This window comes from Chiloscyllium plagiosum, unplaced genomic scaffold (genome assembly GCF_037043375.1).
Source record: "Chiloscyllium plagiosum isolate Xiang-an unplaced genomic scaffold, Cpla_swu_hap1 HiC_scaffold_7, whole genome shotgun sequence".
In the NCBI taxonomy this organism is placed as follows: domain Eukaryota; kingdom Metazoa; phylum Chordata; class Chondrichthyes; order Orectolobiformes; family Hemiscylliidae; genus Chiloscyllium; species Chiloscyllium plagiosum.
This window is the reverse complement of record NW_028270145.1, coordinates 47,902,462-47,919,601: the sequence shown is the minus strand read 5'-3', so window position 1 is coordinate 47,919,601 and position 17,140 is coordinate 47,902,462. Positions and strand designations below refer to the sequence as shown.

The 17,140-nt window shown below is 37.5% G+C and overlaps 1 protein-coding gene across 7 annotated transcripts in view; it reads right to left on the bottom strand.

The window, feature by feature from the left end:
• The window catches only part of LOC122551920 (titin), a 348,465-nt gene that overhangs the window by 274,288 nt on the left and 57,037 nt on the right, over positions 1-17,140 (bottom strand). For 3 of the 7 annotated variants that reach the window (XM_087988975.1, XM_087988977.1, XM_087988978.1), the window contains exons 39-42: positions 11,169-11,357; positions 8,725-9,609; positions 7,918-8,433; positions 7,425-7,481 (exon numbers count right to left, since the gene is read on the bottom strand). In XM_087988975.1, coding sequence (XP_087845101.1) covers positions 7,425-7,481; positions 7,918-8,433; positions 8,725-9,609; positions 11,169-11,357 — 1,647 coding nt within the window. Of the gene's footprint in view, positions 1-77; positions 6,177-6,303; positions 6,440-7,424; positions 7,482-7,917; positions 8,434-8,724; positions 9,610-11,168; positions 11,358-17,140 lie in introns of those variants that run through there. The other 4 variants (XM_087988979.1, XM_087988980.1, XM_087988982.1 and 1 more) reach the window with 4 other exon arrangements.

Here is a 17,140-nt window from a genome sequence, read left to right as displayed (position 1 = left end):
TCTTAATTCATAAATATCTAATTACAACATATTTTAATTTTTTAAAAAGTTCATCAGTAAAGAATGGTGAATCTTACCTTGTATTGTAAGGGTCGCAAATGTGGATGCAGTTCCATATTGGTTGAATATTACACATGCATATACTCCTTCATGTTCTTTGCAAGTGCACCCAATACTCATTGTAGATCTGTTTTCTGTGGAGTGAATATTATAGTCCCTATTTCGAGAAATTGGGCATTCACCCTTATACCAAACTACAGTAGGTTGTGGGTGCCCATAAAATTGGCATTCAAGCTCACATGATTCTCCTTGCTTAATTTCAGAAGATGCAATATGATGGAAAAATGCAGGTGGGCAATGGTTGACTGCAGAAGTCTCTTGTTTTAGAGGTCCTTCTGCCACTACAAATTCAGATTGGCTGCTTGGTACTTCTGTTGATGTCTCTTCCATGAATGAACTGATGAAACTTGATGTTTTGTTATCCTCTGTTGAGCAAGGCATTTTTCCTGTTTGGATTTTACTTTTGACTTTCCATTTTTGTTGTGATTCTTTCTGACTAATTTCAGATGTGCTGACCATTGCTGTTTCTCCATCTGTTGACTGATCAGTTGTTCCATGGCCATGTGCTTGGTTTTCTGTCAGAAAGTCTTTGTGCATTCTGGTAACACTGTCAAAAGCTGTCTCATGGCCTTCCCTAAATTCTGCTTTGTCAGGTGATCCTATTTTGCCAATTGGAGATGGCTTTTTCAATGCACTAACATAGGTTAAAGTTTCCATTTCCTCTGATAAAGGAGACGTTTTTATCATCCAGGGGGAACTCACAATCTTTGCCTCATATTGTGGCTCTTTCTGTTTGATTTTAGCTACACCTATCATTTCAATGCGATTTTCTGCTGATGTGGATTGCTCATGTACGTCATGACCTTCTTCAGGCTTCCCTGATTGCACATCATCTTGTACATGGTCAATACCTGCACGCTGTTGGTCAAAAGCTGTTTCATGGTCTTCCATAAGTTCAAATCCATATCCAGGTTCTTTTGCATCTATCGCTGTTTTTTTTGTCGATGAACTGAAAGAGGTTGGCTCAAGTTTGCTATCTGGCAAAGAAGGATGGAGTATTTGAACAGTGCTTCTTGCCATACCTGCAGGTTGTAACTCTTTATGGGAGACTTTAGAAAAGATGGTTGTCTCTATTTGTTTTACCACTGGTTTTGACCTGTTGGATGCAGGATGGGCATCTTTAGATATTTCTGCTACAAAATCTCTGTCAGGTACAGTAAAGACATCAGCAGATATTTCTGGTATAAAATCTGTGATAGGTATCCCATGGACATTTTCAAATCTTTCTACGACAAAATCTCTGTCAGCTACAGGATGGGCATCTGCAGATATTTCTGTTACAAAATCTCTGTCAGGTATAGTATGGACATCTTTACATATTTCAGTTACAAAATCCCTATTGGGTATGATAGAGGCATCTTTAGATATTTCTGTTACAACATCTCTGTCGGACACAGAAAAGACACCTTTAGATATTTCTGTTATAACATTTCTGTCGGGTACGATATGGACATCTTTAGATATTTCTGTTACAACATCTCTGTCGAGTGCAGAATGGACATCAGCAGATATTTCTGTTACAACATCTCTGTCGGGTACAAAATGGACATCTTTAGATATTTCTGTTACAACATCTTTGTCGGACACAGAATAGACACCTTTAGATATTTCTGTTATAACATTTCTGTCGGGTATGATATGGACATCTTTAGATATATCTGTTACAACATCTCTGACAGGTACAGAATGGACACCTATAGATATTTCTGTTACAACATCTCTGTCGGGTACGAAACGGACATCTTTAGATATTTCTGTTACAACATCTGTGTCGGGTACGAAATGGACATCTTTAGATATTTCTGTTACAACATCTGTGTCGGGTACGAAATGGACATCTTTAGATATTTCTGTTACAACATCTCTGTCGGGTACGAAATGGACATCTTTAGATATTTCTGTTATAACATCTGTGTCGCATACAGAATAGACATCAGCAGATATTTCTGTTACAACATCTCTGTCGTGTACAGAATAGACATCTTTAGATATTTCTGTTACAACATCTGTGTCGCATACAGAATGGACATCTTTAGATATTTCTGTTACAACATCTGTGTCGGGTACGAAATGGACATCTTTAGATATTTCTGTTACAACATCTGTGTCGGGTACGAAATGGACATCTTTAGATATTTCTGTTACAACATCTGTGTCGCATACAAAATGGACATCTTTAGATATTTCTGTTACAACATCTCTGTCGCGTACAGAATAGACATCTTTAGATATTTCTGTTACAACATCTGTGTTGCATATAGAATGGACATCAGTAGATATTTCTGTTACAACATCTCTGTCGGGTACGAAATGGACATCTTTAGATATTTCTGTTACAACATCTCTGTCGGGTACGACATGGACATCTTTAGATATTTCTGTTACAACATCTCTGTCGGGTACGAAATGGACATCTTTAGATATTTCTGTTACAACATCTCCGTCGGGTACGAAATGGACATCTTTAGATATTTCTGTTACAACATCTCTGTCACGTACGAAATAGACATCTTTAGATATTTCTGTTACAACATCTGTGTCGGGTACGAAATGGACATCTTTAGATATTTCTGTTACAACATCTGTGTCGCATACAAAATGGACATCTTTAGATATTTCTGTTACAACATCTCTGTTGGGTACGAAATGGACATCTTTAGATATTTCTGTTACAACATCTGTGTTGCATATAGAATGGACATCAGTAGATATTTCTGTTACAACATCTCTGTCGGGTACGAAATGGACATCTTTAGATATTTCTGTTACAACATCTCTGTCGGGTACGAAATGGACATCTTTAGATATTTCTGTTACAACATCTCTGTCGGGTACGAAATGGACATCTTTAGATATTTCTGTTACAACATCTCCGTCGGGTACGAAATGGACATCTTTAGATATTTCTGTTACAACATCTCTGTCACGTACGAAATAGACATCTTTAGATATTTCTGTTACAACATCTGTGTCGCATACAAAATGGACATCTTTAGATATTTCTGTTACAACATCTCTGTTGGGTACAGATTGGACACCTTGAGGTATTTCTGTTATAACATCTCTGTCAGCTACAGGATGGGCATCTTTAGATATTTCTGTCAGAAAATCTTTGTTGGGTGCAGCATGGGTATCTGTAGATATTTCTGTCACAAAATCACTAGTAGCTATTCCATGGACTCCTACAGATATTTCTGTTACAAAATCTCTGTTGGCTGCAGAATGGGCAGCTGGACATATCTCTTTTACAAACTCCCTCATAGTATTATCAAAATCTTCAACAAATATTTCTGGAGGTTTTGTGCCACTCTCCTCAACTTTGGATTTATAAAGAAATTCTTTTGCTTCTACTATTGTTTCACTTGTTGTTGAATTGACAAATGTTGAAGTTTCTGTTTTGTTGAATTTACAAGAGGTTAGTGCTGAAGTGAAATCTTTAACCTTCACTCCATACTGTTCTTTTTGGCTGAGTTTTGATCCACTAATCACCTCTGTGTGCTCTACTGCTGATCTAAACTGATCAGGTATTTGGTTTGCATGGATATTTTCAGATGTTACTGCTGGAGTGTCCTTCTCTGTTTGAAAGATACTTCCAAGCCTTTTATCAGAAATTGACTCAGATTCTTCTTGAACATCAAATTTATTTGGAAAGTCTTTTGTTTCCATTGGGGTTTGTTTTATCACTGTTCTGGCAAAAGTTGCTGTCCCTCTAGTTTTTGCTGTCAAGGGAGAATGTCTTAAAGCATGAATGGAAAATGTAAATGGTGTTTCATCTTGTGTTTCATTTTGCCTGATTTGGGGTGTACTAATTACCTCTGCCTGGCTAACTGCTGGTGCAGATTGAGTAGACATTCTATGACAATCCTCAGGTTTCTGAGTTGGTAAATCTCTCTGTATATGAATGAATCTTTCAGGTTGTTGTCCCAGAGGAGTCTCATGGTCTACCTTACTAGATTTATGTGCAGTATCTTTGACTTCTTCTGGTAGTTCTCTCATAAAAGAACTGATAAAATCTGAGGTTTCTTGCTCTCGTAAAATAGAGAATGTCATCAATGGAGTATAATCTTTAATTTGATCTTCATATTGTATGGCTTCATGGTTGACTTTAGAGATGCTTAGCACATTTTCCTTCGATACTGGTTTTGTTTGATCAGTGATTAAATGGTCAAATCCAGACATCTGTTTTACTGAGACGTTCCCAGCCCACTGGTCATGAATTGCATTTGGATCTTCTTTGTCTTCAACTTGACACGTTTTGTTCTTTCCTATCATGTTACCTTCTAATGATGTTCTGAAAATGGTTGAGATTTCTCCTTCCTCTAAGGAAGAAGGCTTCGGCTTTTGTGTACATTCTCTCATTATCTCAGCTTTTTCATCAAAACTGGATACATTGACTTCAGTTGTTTTGGAACCATTAAACATTGACTGGCTATTTTCAAATTCCTTTGCTAGTGAGTTCTGCGTACTCATTAAACTTTCAGACCGCTTATCAGAAAGTAAGCCATGGTCTCCCTTCAAGTCGGACTTACTTGGATATCCTTTTAATTTCACTGGAATTTGCTTTATCAGTGTTCTGGTGAATGTTGGGAATTCTTTCTTCCACAACATTTCCATATACTCACTGTCTTCAGACTGTGGTATTTCTTTAATTAACTTTGTTTCTTCAGCTGCTGGTGTGGAAGGTTCCAGAAAAATTCCTTCCCCTTTAGTTAGTAAATACCTTTGCATATCATTAGTGGATCCAAACCATTGGTCAGAAAGTGCCTGTGGTTCTTCACAACATTCACTTTCTAGTTCTTCTCTTGTATCACATTCCTTTTGAAAATACCATTCATCGGTTTTCTGCTCTTCCAATCTATGCTGACTTTTCTGTGAGCATTCTGTCCCTTGAATCAAATTATCTTTCAGAACTTGCTCTCTGAGTGAATGTGTGTCTTTCATTCTGCAAGACTGCTTAATAACATTTTCTTCAGGGGCTCTCTGTGGTCCTACTTCATGTGAAGGAAGACCTAATATCCACTCCATTCGATATTTAAATTCAGGACATTCTCTCTGCAAATATTTACCAGATGATAATTCCTGTTCTTGCACAAAATATGACTTATAACTATCAAAATCCATGCGATCAAGGTCTCCCATACTTCTGCTGCGCCCTCTGTCCAAGTCGGCATAATTGTACTTCAGATTGCCTTCAGTTGATGCTGTGTCCAAGTCAAATGATGCTTCAGAAAATGCAAGAGAAAACCTTTTTCTCCTTTTAGCTTCTCGTAAAAGCTGTAATTTAATTTTAATGTCTTCATCAATCAAGCTATCCATGCTTCGAATCCTCCCAAAAAACCTAGATGACTGTATTTCTGCAGAATCATCATTAAACATATCATGTTTTATTGGCATTCTTTCAAAATACATTGTACGCATCAGTTTGCTTTTAGAATTTGACTGCTTATGCAAAATTCCTGGAATCTGATATTTCTTATCAAAAGGAGATCCAACATGTCGGAGATCAACTCTAAGTCTTGCATTCCTTTTTTTAACTAAAGAGTCTATGCTCTTGTGAGCTATTTCTGATCTTTTCACAAAACTGATATAGTTTGCATTTTGCTCTTCTTTAAGGGCAACAAGTAAAGATGCAGTTGCTTCTGCAGAACCCTCAGAATTTATTGCAAATATTCTGTAACTCCCTGAATCTTTCTCTTCTACATTATTGATTTCCAAACTTGAGTTGTGAATATGCATCATGCTTTCTATTTTAATAATCCTTCTTGAATCTTTATGTATAGGTCTGTTGTTATGAAACCATGCAACTTTTGGTGCTGGACTAGCAACCAGTTTGCATTTAAAAATAGCTTGCTCTCCTTCCATTACAGACTTGAATTTTAGCTTTTCAGTAAAAGATGGCCTGAAATTTTCAGTCCAGGAACTTATAGAAGATGTTCTGCTTGCACAACGATCAGCAGAAACAAGTTCCTGATCTAAATAATCTTCAGCATCAGAAAAAGCTTCCCGCATGTTTTCTCTGTTCTCCAAATGTTCTCTCCCGTCACCAAAAAATAATTCTGCAAAAAAAGCATGAAGTTTCAGTTCAAACATTTTAAGAATTAAGTTTAGTACAAATCTGTAATTCAATGAAATGATGAATGTAATACATAAGCTTTTCCACAAATACTATAAAAATTCACTCACCATATTTGTTCGAATAAACGCAAGACCATTTTCTGTTTTAATGATTCTGAGCAGGAAAATCGCTCGTTCTTTGTTCCTTCTTCAGACTGTCGTAATTTCTTCTCAAAAATCATTAGTGCGTATGTTTTCAAAAAAACATAAAGTGATCTCATGACAGAATTTTGTTTTTGTTTTGTAATGTAAAATCTGTCCCTATAATGATTGGGGGATAGTTAGGTTATTACAAGATCTTACCTGACTTGCAGACAGCAGAATAAACGCCCTTTCTGATCCTTGCAGCATAGATAAATTGTACAGCCAGTTTGGTAAATAAAGTTTTAAAATTTTAATAAATAGAAGGAAATAAATTTATCTGTAACAGTAATCCTTCTAATTTGCATGAGAAGGCGTTTATTCGAACTAATATAGTTGCTAGATTCACAATGTTACGCAAAACTGCCAGCGTACATGAACACATACTGCTATCTGCAAGCCAGTGTAAATACATGAAGATAGACTGATGTCATGTAAATGGAAAAACTAGACACAAAAATGAAAAATACCCTAACCAAGTTTCTTTAGCAAAATGTAACCTCAAGTCCTCCTAAATACCAGATGCAATTATTATCGGAAAGCTTAATGGAAACTCAGAAATAAATGAGACAAACCAAAGTACTGATTCAAGTAATCACAATATAAACACATACTTCTGGCATTGAATCATTAACTGACAAATAATTGACATTTCACTTAAATACCTCATTATATACTTTATAATAGAACCCGACATGCATCTCAATATATTCCTGCTGCAGCATATTAATTATGATAATAAGCAATTCGAAATTGAAATTTAGCTGAATTATGAGGAACTAATAATGCATATTAAAAAGTAAAGTTGCCTGTAAAATAAATATTGAGGTTAAAGGATTATTTTATTTACATCAATATGAAAATGTTGTTAACAAACCAGACTTGTAAACAAATCAGATAGAAACAGATAACATGTGATTTTGATATTTTGCAATGCAACACAAGTTATTATGATGGCAAAATATCAATGCATACAGGGCAGTAAACATTAGAACCTAAAATTGTTATAAAATTAAAGAAATTTTATCAAATAATGATAAAAATATTACCTCTTACTTCCATTTCTATTTGCTGTTCAATTTTGTCTTGAATCTTTTCCTTGACAGCTGCATGAAAATGAATAATATTAAATATCATAGCAAGTATGTAACACCCCTTTTCCATTCCTACATTTAAAAAAATGCAAAACAAGAAAATAAAACCAAGAATACATGGACTATGCAAAGACATCCGAAACATACATGCAAAATTGTTACAGTATTGTTGCTAATTAGGGTTTCCAGAAGGCTTTACCAGGCAACTGGTTGATTCACAAAGCGAATTCAGACAATTCAGGATTTTACAAAAAAAAGTTCATTCTCCATTTTGTTCTGTACCAAAACATCAAACATGCCTCAACATGCCTATTCTGATTTCAGGAAAAAAAGAAATGCAATAATCCACAGGTCAAAAGATGACTTTTTGCAAAGAATCTTTCTATGAGATGTGCTGAGATGCATGATAGCGTCACATTGGGAAGGACCAAAGCATGCAATTGCCAACCTGTCACTCTAAGTAGTGTGTTGCACGCTGTTTCTCCAGCAGAGTTAACCGCTTTGCATGAATAAGTGCCACTGTGGCTTTGGCTGACTTTCTGTAACTTTAAACTGCATAGCAACCCATCATGTTTAATGGAACACAATGAAGACTCTTCAACTATGCGTTGGTTGTACAGCCAAAGTACACAAGGTGATGGTACACCTTTTACAAGGCAAAACAGTAAAACATCTTCTCCATTGTGTACAATGACTTCTGGTGGCAACTTTTCTAAGAACATCGGTGCTATGGCTCCAGTGTCTATCAGTTCATCGAAGGGAACTACGTCAGGATAATAGTCGTGACTTCTTGGCTTCTCTCTTCCAACTGGCCTTTTGGTTGAAGATGGTGGTGGGCTTGATGGCTTCTTTAATACTTCTGGTTTGCTATCAGATGTAATGTGTGGCCTTTGTTCAGTTTTAGTGCTATCTGAATTGCTATCAGTGGGAATTTTTGCACCTGTTTTGGGTTTTGATTCTTCAGCTATGCAAGAATAAAATCAGGATAAATGTTAACTGTCTTATCAATTTCAGCAAAGTAAATATTTGTACAATTTTATAACAGCAAGACTCAGTGTTTGCAATAATACATGCATATTGGTGTGATGAAATGTCTAGTGTTAAGTTTTATATAAATCACTAACTAAACATTTTTAATTAAAATTAAAAGGTAAATTTAGGATTTTCTTAACACGATACTCGACTTATTTGGGAAATGAAACAATGAAGTGGATGGATCTGGATTTTGTTTGTAAATAAAATTATAAACAACCACCTTCAACTATTAGTACAGCAGTAGTCTTCATTTCACCATCTTCATTTCTTGCAGTACAGCTGTACTGTCCCTGATCTTCTAAGTGCACATTAAGGATTGTGAGTGACTTGACATTTCCAATCTGAGAAATCTTCAGTCTTTCTGATTCTTCCAGTCTTTTGCTTCTGTGACTCCAAATTACCTCTGAGAAAGGTTCCCCACTAAAAGAACAGATGAATTGTGCCACCTGACCAGCTTTCACCCTCAGATCACTAAGTTCAAGCAGAATCATAGGCATCTCAAGGGCAGGTTTAGCTGCAGTAACAGTGATTTCAGCTTCACATTTAACCTCACCATAAAGATTTATAGCTTTACATCTATAGGTCCCTGTGTCTTTTTCTTGAACTTCTTGTATAATTAATTCAGATGATGTCAAGACTTCATCCTCTGTTATAGTGATAATTTTCAATCCCTTAACTTCCATAAGTTCTTGATCTTTTCTGTACCATTTTATTTCTGCTCTTGGGAATGCTAGGACTTGACATTTTAGAGATGCAGTTTCACCTAACAAAACTGTAACACTATTCATATCTTGCAGGATTTTTGGTGAACTTTGGCAGCCACTTCTGACTGCTTCTGTCTTCGCAATTTTTTGGTGTTCTTCCCATCTTTCAGAAGAAACTGTTGTGCTCGACGAACTCATGGAAACACTTTCAAACATCTGAACATTGTAAGTATGTTCTTGTTGTGAACTGATTTCTTTTGCATAGTTCTTTGTATGCGTTATGGTCACAGGGGATTCCACATGCATTTCTGATACTTCAAAAGTCTTTGAAACGATGGATTCCTCTACAGCTTTTCCAGAAGTTGTTATGCTCTGACTATCTATGCTTTGCACTTTGTAATCTGAGTAACAAAAGACAAAATATTAATCATGATATTAAATCATGACTGACAAAATAACAAAAGCAACAGCTCATGTTGTCCAAAGGGCAACCCAGCATGCTAGCCACATGCTCAAGAAGTGCAATTCACTTGATTGAGGAAAACTCCCATGTCCTTTTCCTCAATGTCATCTGCTACATTCTATTGGAGAAAACAGCATTCATGGAACAAAGATGAAGATTTAGTTCTTCTCTTGCAAATACTCAAGATGAAGATGAATGCATCTAAATATATGAAGATGAAAGGTTTTCCAAATAGTGTAAAAAGTGATCAGATTTTAGAAACATGATGTGGTAGGAAGAATGAAACCAAAGCATAGTAGAAAAAAAGTCAGTGATAAAATATGCTCTCAAAAATAGCACAGAAAATCCCATTTGTAGGATAAATTGTTTGAACTTCAATTACTGTACATGTAGTACCACTAGATTTTTCAGCAGCACCATTTATTTTGTTTGCATGTATATTGCCCGACATGAGCTGTACTTTGCTGAAATTGCTGAATCAGTTTACACTATCCTAATTTTATTCTTGCATCAAAGAAGGGTGGCATTGTTCTCAGAATTATCAAAATAAAGTACCAGGACTTTTCTAGGCTTCATTAACTGTCCAATATGCAATCCTTAAGTTTCTGATTTGGGGACACCAGAAACTATTGCATAAAATTTGATTGCTGCCCCACACTTGCCTACTTAAAATGCTGTTAATAAAAGTAGGCAATTGTTTATGTTGCTCCTTCAGAAGAACCAAACGAGGACATACATAAGCTACTAAGTCATTGATGTAATCAATCTTTTTATATCCTGGAAAGGAAATCAGGGTTTGAACTGTATGACTGGCATTATGAATGAAAAGCCAAAGCACAGACTTGTAACATTAAAAAAACAATATGTCTTTGTATGATTGAATTACTTAGGTGCAACTGATAAAACTTTCATCTTATTTTATAATTCTCTGGAAAAATCTTAAAATTGAAACCACTGCAAGAGAAGACCTAACCTTAATCAAAAAATCCAAACAAAATGATTAAATTAAAAACTTTATTCCTTATTAAATTTACAGTTGTAACACGTTCTTTAAACAAAAGAGATTTATTTAATGATAAAGGATGATCATGTTATGGTGGAATCCCACAGTGCACAGCAGATGGCCTCTGTTGTTTACTTCAGAGGTGGATGAGAGAACTGGCCATTAGATACTATAGATGTGAAAAGAAATGTAGACTAGGTGAGTTGCTTGATGAGGTCTAAAGCTGATGAAAATGTTTCAACAAATGGGAGGTACAAAGGTAAGGTGGAATGGTGTTCAGCAGTACAAGCACAAAATGCACATGCTGTCCCGAGAAGTGAACACAGTTGCTGGCCAAATTGTGATGATGTTTAGAAAAGAATGATGCAGGCAATGTCAAACAATGAGAACAACCACAGGCAGAAAATGCTTCAAAGTTCATATCAGGAAAACAGAGATGTAAAAATAATGAAAGATGTAGCAATGTAAAGCCAAAAATGATTAAATTAGTTTACCTTCCAGTTTTAAGTTTGCAGTACATGACACCTCTCCAGCAGAGTTGGATGCCACACATTTATAGATTCCTTCATCCTCTGGGTAGACTTCAGCAATTTCCAGCTGATATGTATCTTCAAACTGAACCATTTTGAAGAATCGTGATTGTTTGATCTCCTTCTGCTTACTGTACCATGTAACCTTTAGATCTGAAGATATTTTTGAAATAAATGCAGTTTCATCAAAACACATTGCCCCAAGTTGATCTTGGCAACAAATCCTAACTTTATGAACTATGAGCCTAAATATGTCATAATTAAATTCACTATAATAGTACAGTATTTATAATTTGAAATATTGCAGCTGAAATGTGAAAGAAGTATGAGCATCCCAAAAATCTGTCGTGCATGTAAAGGAAGCAACGGCAGAAAGTGGCATCCCATAAAAACAATGGGAATCTGAGCAGCAAAGAAAAATATGGGGCATGAAGAAGCACACTATAAAAAGAAATCTGCTGCTTAAGTGTTAGATAAACAGAAGAAAGAACACAAAATTGACATCATAGTCAGCACAGAACGGTATGCATTTGAACCTTAGAATTACTGTTTGGTGTTTCCTATGTTTTAGTCGTCTTAAGCAATACAATTTAGGTTTTAAAAGAAGACAGATCAAATAGCCTTAATCAAGGATTTTTCATTTGACTCTTTCATTGGCATGTTGGTGTTGCCGGCAAGACTGACATTTGTTTAAGTGTAAACCACATCTCTGAGGGTCTGCAGTCATATGTGGGCCAGATCACAGAGGACAGATTCCCGCCCTAAAGGATATTAGTGAACCAGATGGGTTTTTATGACAATTGATGCAGTCACATCAGTCCAGCTTTTAGCTCCACACTTTTATTGAATTTAAGTTTCACCACCTGTCAAGGTGGTTTGACCCCATGTTTCCAGAGTATTAGCCTAAAACCTCTAGATTAGTCGACCAGTGACATTACCACAGTGCCACCACCTCCACTAAGTAAATTAGGTGTAGCACAACCAATATTACCAATATCCAATTTTCACTGAATAAATGGCTGGCACATTTATATAATGCATAAACAGATGCTTAATTAAAATAAATAATTAACAAAATTGAAGTCGAATTGAATGCATCAACTTATTATAATCCAAACATCAGTTAATGCAATTCACAGTAAACACAAACCACTGCTGACCATAATGAATAAAGATTGTTGCAGCATAGACTGTATGTTGAAACTGCAGAATATGGGAACTTGTGGACATTAAGATTAGCCTGAACGATGTAGGAAATGTATCCATCATGAGATGTCCCAGGTCAGTTTCCACGAGCATGACTGCATAGTTCAGTCTGAAACACGGAGAGGGATATAAACTTCTGGATAGACCCCAGACATAGCTCCGAGGAAATTACGCACGGAGAAGAACAACCGTATCATTTTCAGTCAGCATGGAAGGAGGAATGTAGGGGAAAAGTGGGGAAGTGCTCTGAAAATAGTGGCATTCGACATTGCAACATATCTGCAATTTGTGGGAGTAAAGATGAAGGCAGCAATCACAAATGCCAGAATGCTAACTGGACTATCATGGAGCAGGAAATTTCAAAAGGTAGGGCGTAAAATAGGAAGAGAAAAGTCATCATCAGGGGCTACATGATAAGTAGGAAACAGTAGAATCTTTCATAGTCATAACAGAGCATCAAAAAGAATGTGTTGTCTGTGTCATAAAGGTTTTCTTCATGAACAACTGCAAAAGAAAATGCAGCAGAAATATTTTGTTCTTTCCACGTCACACCAATGTCATTGGCAAGGTCACTGAGCGGACCCTGCTTAATTAGTATCAGAGGTTAAGCTAAAAAGCAAAACTTCACTGATGCAAATTTCAGGATTGCGATCTGAGGTTGAATTGACCAGATCAGGAAGGCTGGAGAGTGGTGTGGGGAAGAAGGGGTCTCATTTAAATGGTAGACTGCCAACAACAACCGTTTATTTATTTATTCACAGTTTGTGAATTGCACATCCCTAACTGCACTTGAGCAGGTGGGTGAAGGAACTGAGAGTAAAAGGCAGATCAAGGAAAGTAGTAAGGATTACATAAATGGTCAGGAAAAGATAAAGTTACAGATTTTAAAATGTAAGTATAAATTATATCAGTATAAAATAAATTGAAATTAGAGCAAGTGGGCAAGAAAACAAATTAAAATTGTGAGTTAAACAATATATACAGTATCCAACACAAAACTAGGAATCTAGAGACAATTCATTGAATGGAACTAGATATAAAAGGAATAAATGAAACATAACTGCATTATGAACAGGATTGACACTGTCAGCCTCATCCCCTTTCTTAGTAATAGTCTGAAGGTGCCCCAGTCTGTTACAACCTTAGTGTTGGTAGCTTTCAATCACATATCTTTCAATCCTCATGAAGGATGCTTATATAGCCATAAGACACAGGAGACATAAGACTTTCCCTCCACAGCTTTCCGTGGCAATGAGTTCCATTGAGTCATCGATCTCTGGCTGAAGAAGTTTCTTCTTAACTCCATTCTAAAGGATCTTCCTTTTACTCTAAAGCAATGCCCTCAAGTTCTAGTCTCTCCTGCTAATTCCCAACATCCACAGTGTTCAGGCCAATCAGTATTCTGTAAGTTTCAATTAGATCCCCCTCATCCTTCTAAACTCCATCGAGTATAGACCAGAGTCCTTAAATGTTCTTCATTTGTTAAGCCTTTCATTCCTGGGATCATTCTTATGAACCTCCTCTGGATCCACTCCAAGGCCAGTACATCCTTCCTGGGGTATTGGGCCCAAAATTGCTCACAATACTCTAAATGTGATCTGAGCAGAGCTTTATATAGCCTCAGAAGTACATCCCGGTTTTTAATATTTTAGTCCTTTCAAAATAAATGCCAATATTGTATTTGCCTTCCTAACTACCAACTCAATCTGCAAGTTAACCTTAAGAGAATCCTGGACTAGGACTCCCAAATCTCTTTGCACTTCATACGCCTGAATTTTCTCCCCATTTAGAAAATAGTCCATGCCTCTCTTCTTCGTACCAAGGTGCACGACCTCACACTTTCCCATGTTGTACTCCATCTGCTATCTCTTTGCCCAGTGTCCTAACCTGTCCAAATTTTTTCACAGCCTCCTTATCTCCTCAATACTACCGGTCTCTCTACCTATCTTTGTATGATCTGTAAACTTAGCCAGAGTGCCCTCAGTTCCTTCATCTAATCATTAAGTACAATGTGAAAAGTTGTCCCAACACTGAGCCTTGTGAAACACCACTAGTGACTGGCTTCCATCCCCACTCTCTGCTTTCTGCCAGATTGCCAAGCTTCTATCCATGCTAGCACCTTGCCTCTGACACCATGGCCCCTTATCTTACTCCTGTGTGGCACCTTGTCAAATGTCTTCTGAAAGTCCAAGTAGATAACATCCATTGGCTCTCCTTGGTCTAAACTGCTCATTACCTCCTCAAAAGATTCTAACAGATTTGTCAGGTATTACATCCCCTTGTTGAAACCATGCTGACTTTGCCCTATTTTATCATAAACTTTCAATCAGAAATCTCATCCTTCACAATAGACTCCAAAATCTTACCAATGACCAAGGTCAGGCTTATCAGCCTATAATTTCCTTTCTTTTGCTTCACTCCTTTCTTAGATGGGGGGGGGGGGGGGGAGCGAATTACATTAGTGATTTTCCAATGAGAAGAGGGATGGTAAATACAGAACTGAAGGTGTTGTATCAAAACACACACACTATATAACATAAGGTAAATATCCAAAGATCTCGGGGATCTTCCCTGAAAGGTCACTACCATACCTCCACTATCTCTTCAGCTATCTCCTTCAGGTGAGGTGTAGTCCATCTGGTCCAGGTGATTTATTATCCATCTTCAGACCTTTCAGTTTTTCTCGCACCTTCTCCTTGGTGATGGCCACCATCCTCACCACTGCACCACATATATCCACACCACCCCCGCCAATTCTGTTGAATTTTTGGGATATTACACGTGTGTTCCACAAGCTGCTCCAAAACGTCATCTCGTACATATTCCACAAATACCTTTTCTTATAATTCATTGCCCACCTAATTTTCCGAGTCCACCTGCATATTGAAATCCCCCATGACCACTGTAACCTTGCTTTTCTTACACACCTTTTCTATCTCCTGGTATTTCTTGTGCCCAACATCAGGTCGACGGTTTGGAGGCCTGTATATAACTCCCATTATGGGTTTTTTTACCTTTGTGTTCCTCAACTCTATCCAAACAGATTCTACATCATCTGACCCTATATTTCTTGCTATTGATTCAATTTCTTTCTTTTTAACTAATAAGGCAACCCCAACCCCTCTGCCCACCTGCCTGTCTTTTCGATAGGATATTTAGCTCCAAATCCTGATCACTTGCAGCCATGTCTCTGTGATGCCCACCACATCGTACCTGCCAAATTCGATCTGTGCCACAAGCTCATTTACCTTATGTTGTATACTCTGTGCACTTAGATACAACACCTTGAGTCCTGTATTTACCATCCCTCTTTTCATTGTCATCCCTTTATCCGGTGTGCTTGAAATTTGATTCCTAACCCTTTCCAAGCACACTGTCCTATTTTGGGTTCTGGAGACTTTAATAACGTCTCCTGAGTTTTCCTTTCTTTTCATTTTTTTCATATGTTTCCATGCAGTCAAATCCACTCGCACAGATGTTAACCCGTTGCTTTGTTTCCTATTTGCCAATATATTTCATGGAGTTTTACCCTTCCTTTCCCCACACTTATCAATTTAAAGTCCTGTTGACCACCCTATTTTCCCTCTCTGCTAGAACATTGGTCCCAGCTCGGTTCAGGTAGAGACAGTCTCAATGGTACAGATCCTTTCTGTTCCAATACTGATGCCAGCTCTCCTTGTCCTGGCCCGGTGCCGTGGTCTCCCCATGTGGTGGTCTTGTCCAGGCATGGAGATTTCGACCCCGTGTGGAGGTCTTCTTCAGCATCACCTTCCAGGTATTCCAACGGCCTGCTGGGTGGTCTCGGCCCAGAATGTTCGTCTTCTTCTGTGGAGGCTTCCGCCCCAATATTCTAGTGGCCAAGTGTGGTGGTCTCGTCCTGGCTGTGTCTTCCAGGTACTCCATTGCTCCTTAATTTGCTTTCCTCAAGGTAAGCCAGTTCCGCCTTTAACAGAACTGTGATGATGTTTATCGTAATTTCTTTTTTCTTATTACGTATGACTTCTGTCATTAATATAGACATCATGGTAGGGCGACTTGTAAAGTGATTCACTGTATTTTTTGTATAAAAGTACACAGGACAATAAATTTCTATTCTATTCTACCACTGCCTTAGCTCACTTGCTGTGGAAACACTCATTTATTCATTCTCTTGTTACTTCTAGCTCAGTGCTTCACAAACATTTTCCTTCTGAGACTCCATTTCAACGCTTGATGATTGCTGTGAGCCCTCACTGAGAACAGTGAGCGTGAAATTAGAGAGAGACATGAGAGAAGTGGGAGTGGGAGGAATGGACGTGTAACCAGCTGCTATAATGTGATTAGAACTCCCATTGCAGCAATTAGTGCCTTTGAGTCCATGACCCCAAAATTCTCCAAAGCCCACTTTGGGAAGCTCTTCTGTAGACTTCATCATGCCAATGCACTCCTGACCATCCTTCCACAAATCTCCATAAACATTCATCCAATTTTCTACTGTCCATGCCCTAACTCACTCCTGCACTTACCAACCTACTATGTCTCCTTGTTGAGCTACATTTTGATCTTTAAATCCTATTATCAAATCCATTCATGGTTTTGCTCCACCGATACCTCTCCAGTCCTACGATCCTCTGAAATATCTGTGATCCTTTAAGTCTGACTTTTTGAGCATTCCAAGTTTCAATGCTTTACCCATCGGTGATAGTGCCTTCTGCTTCCAGGGACATAAGCTCTAAAATTCCCTCACTTTG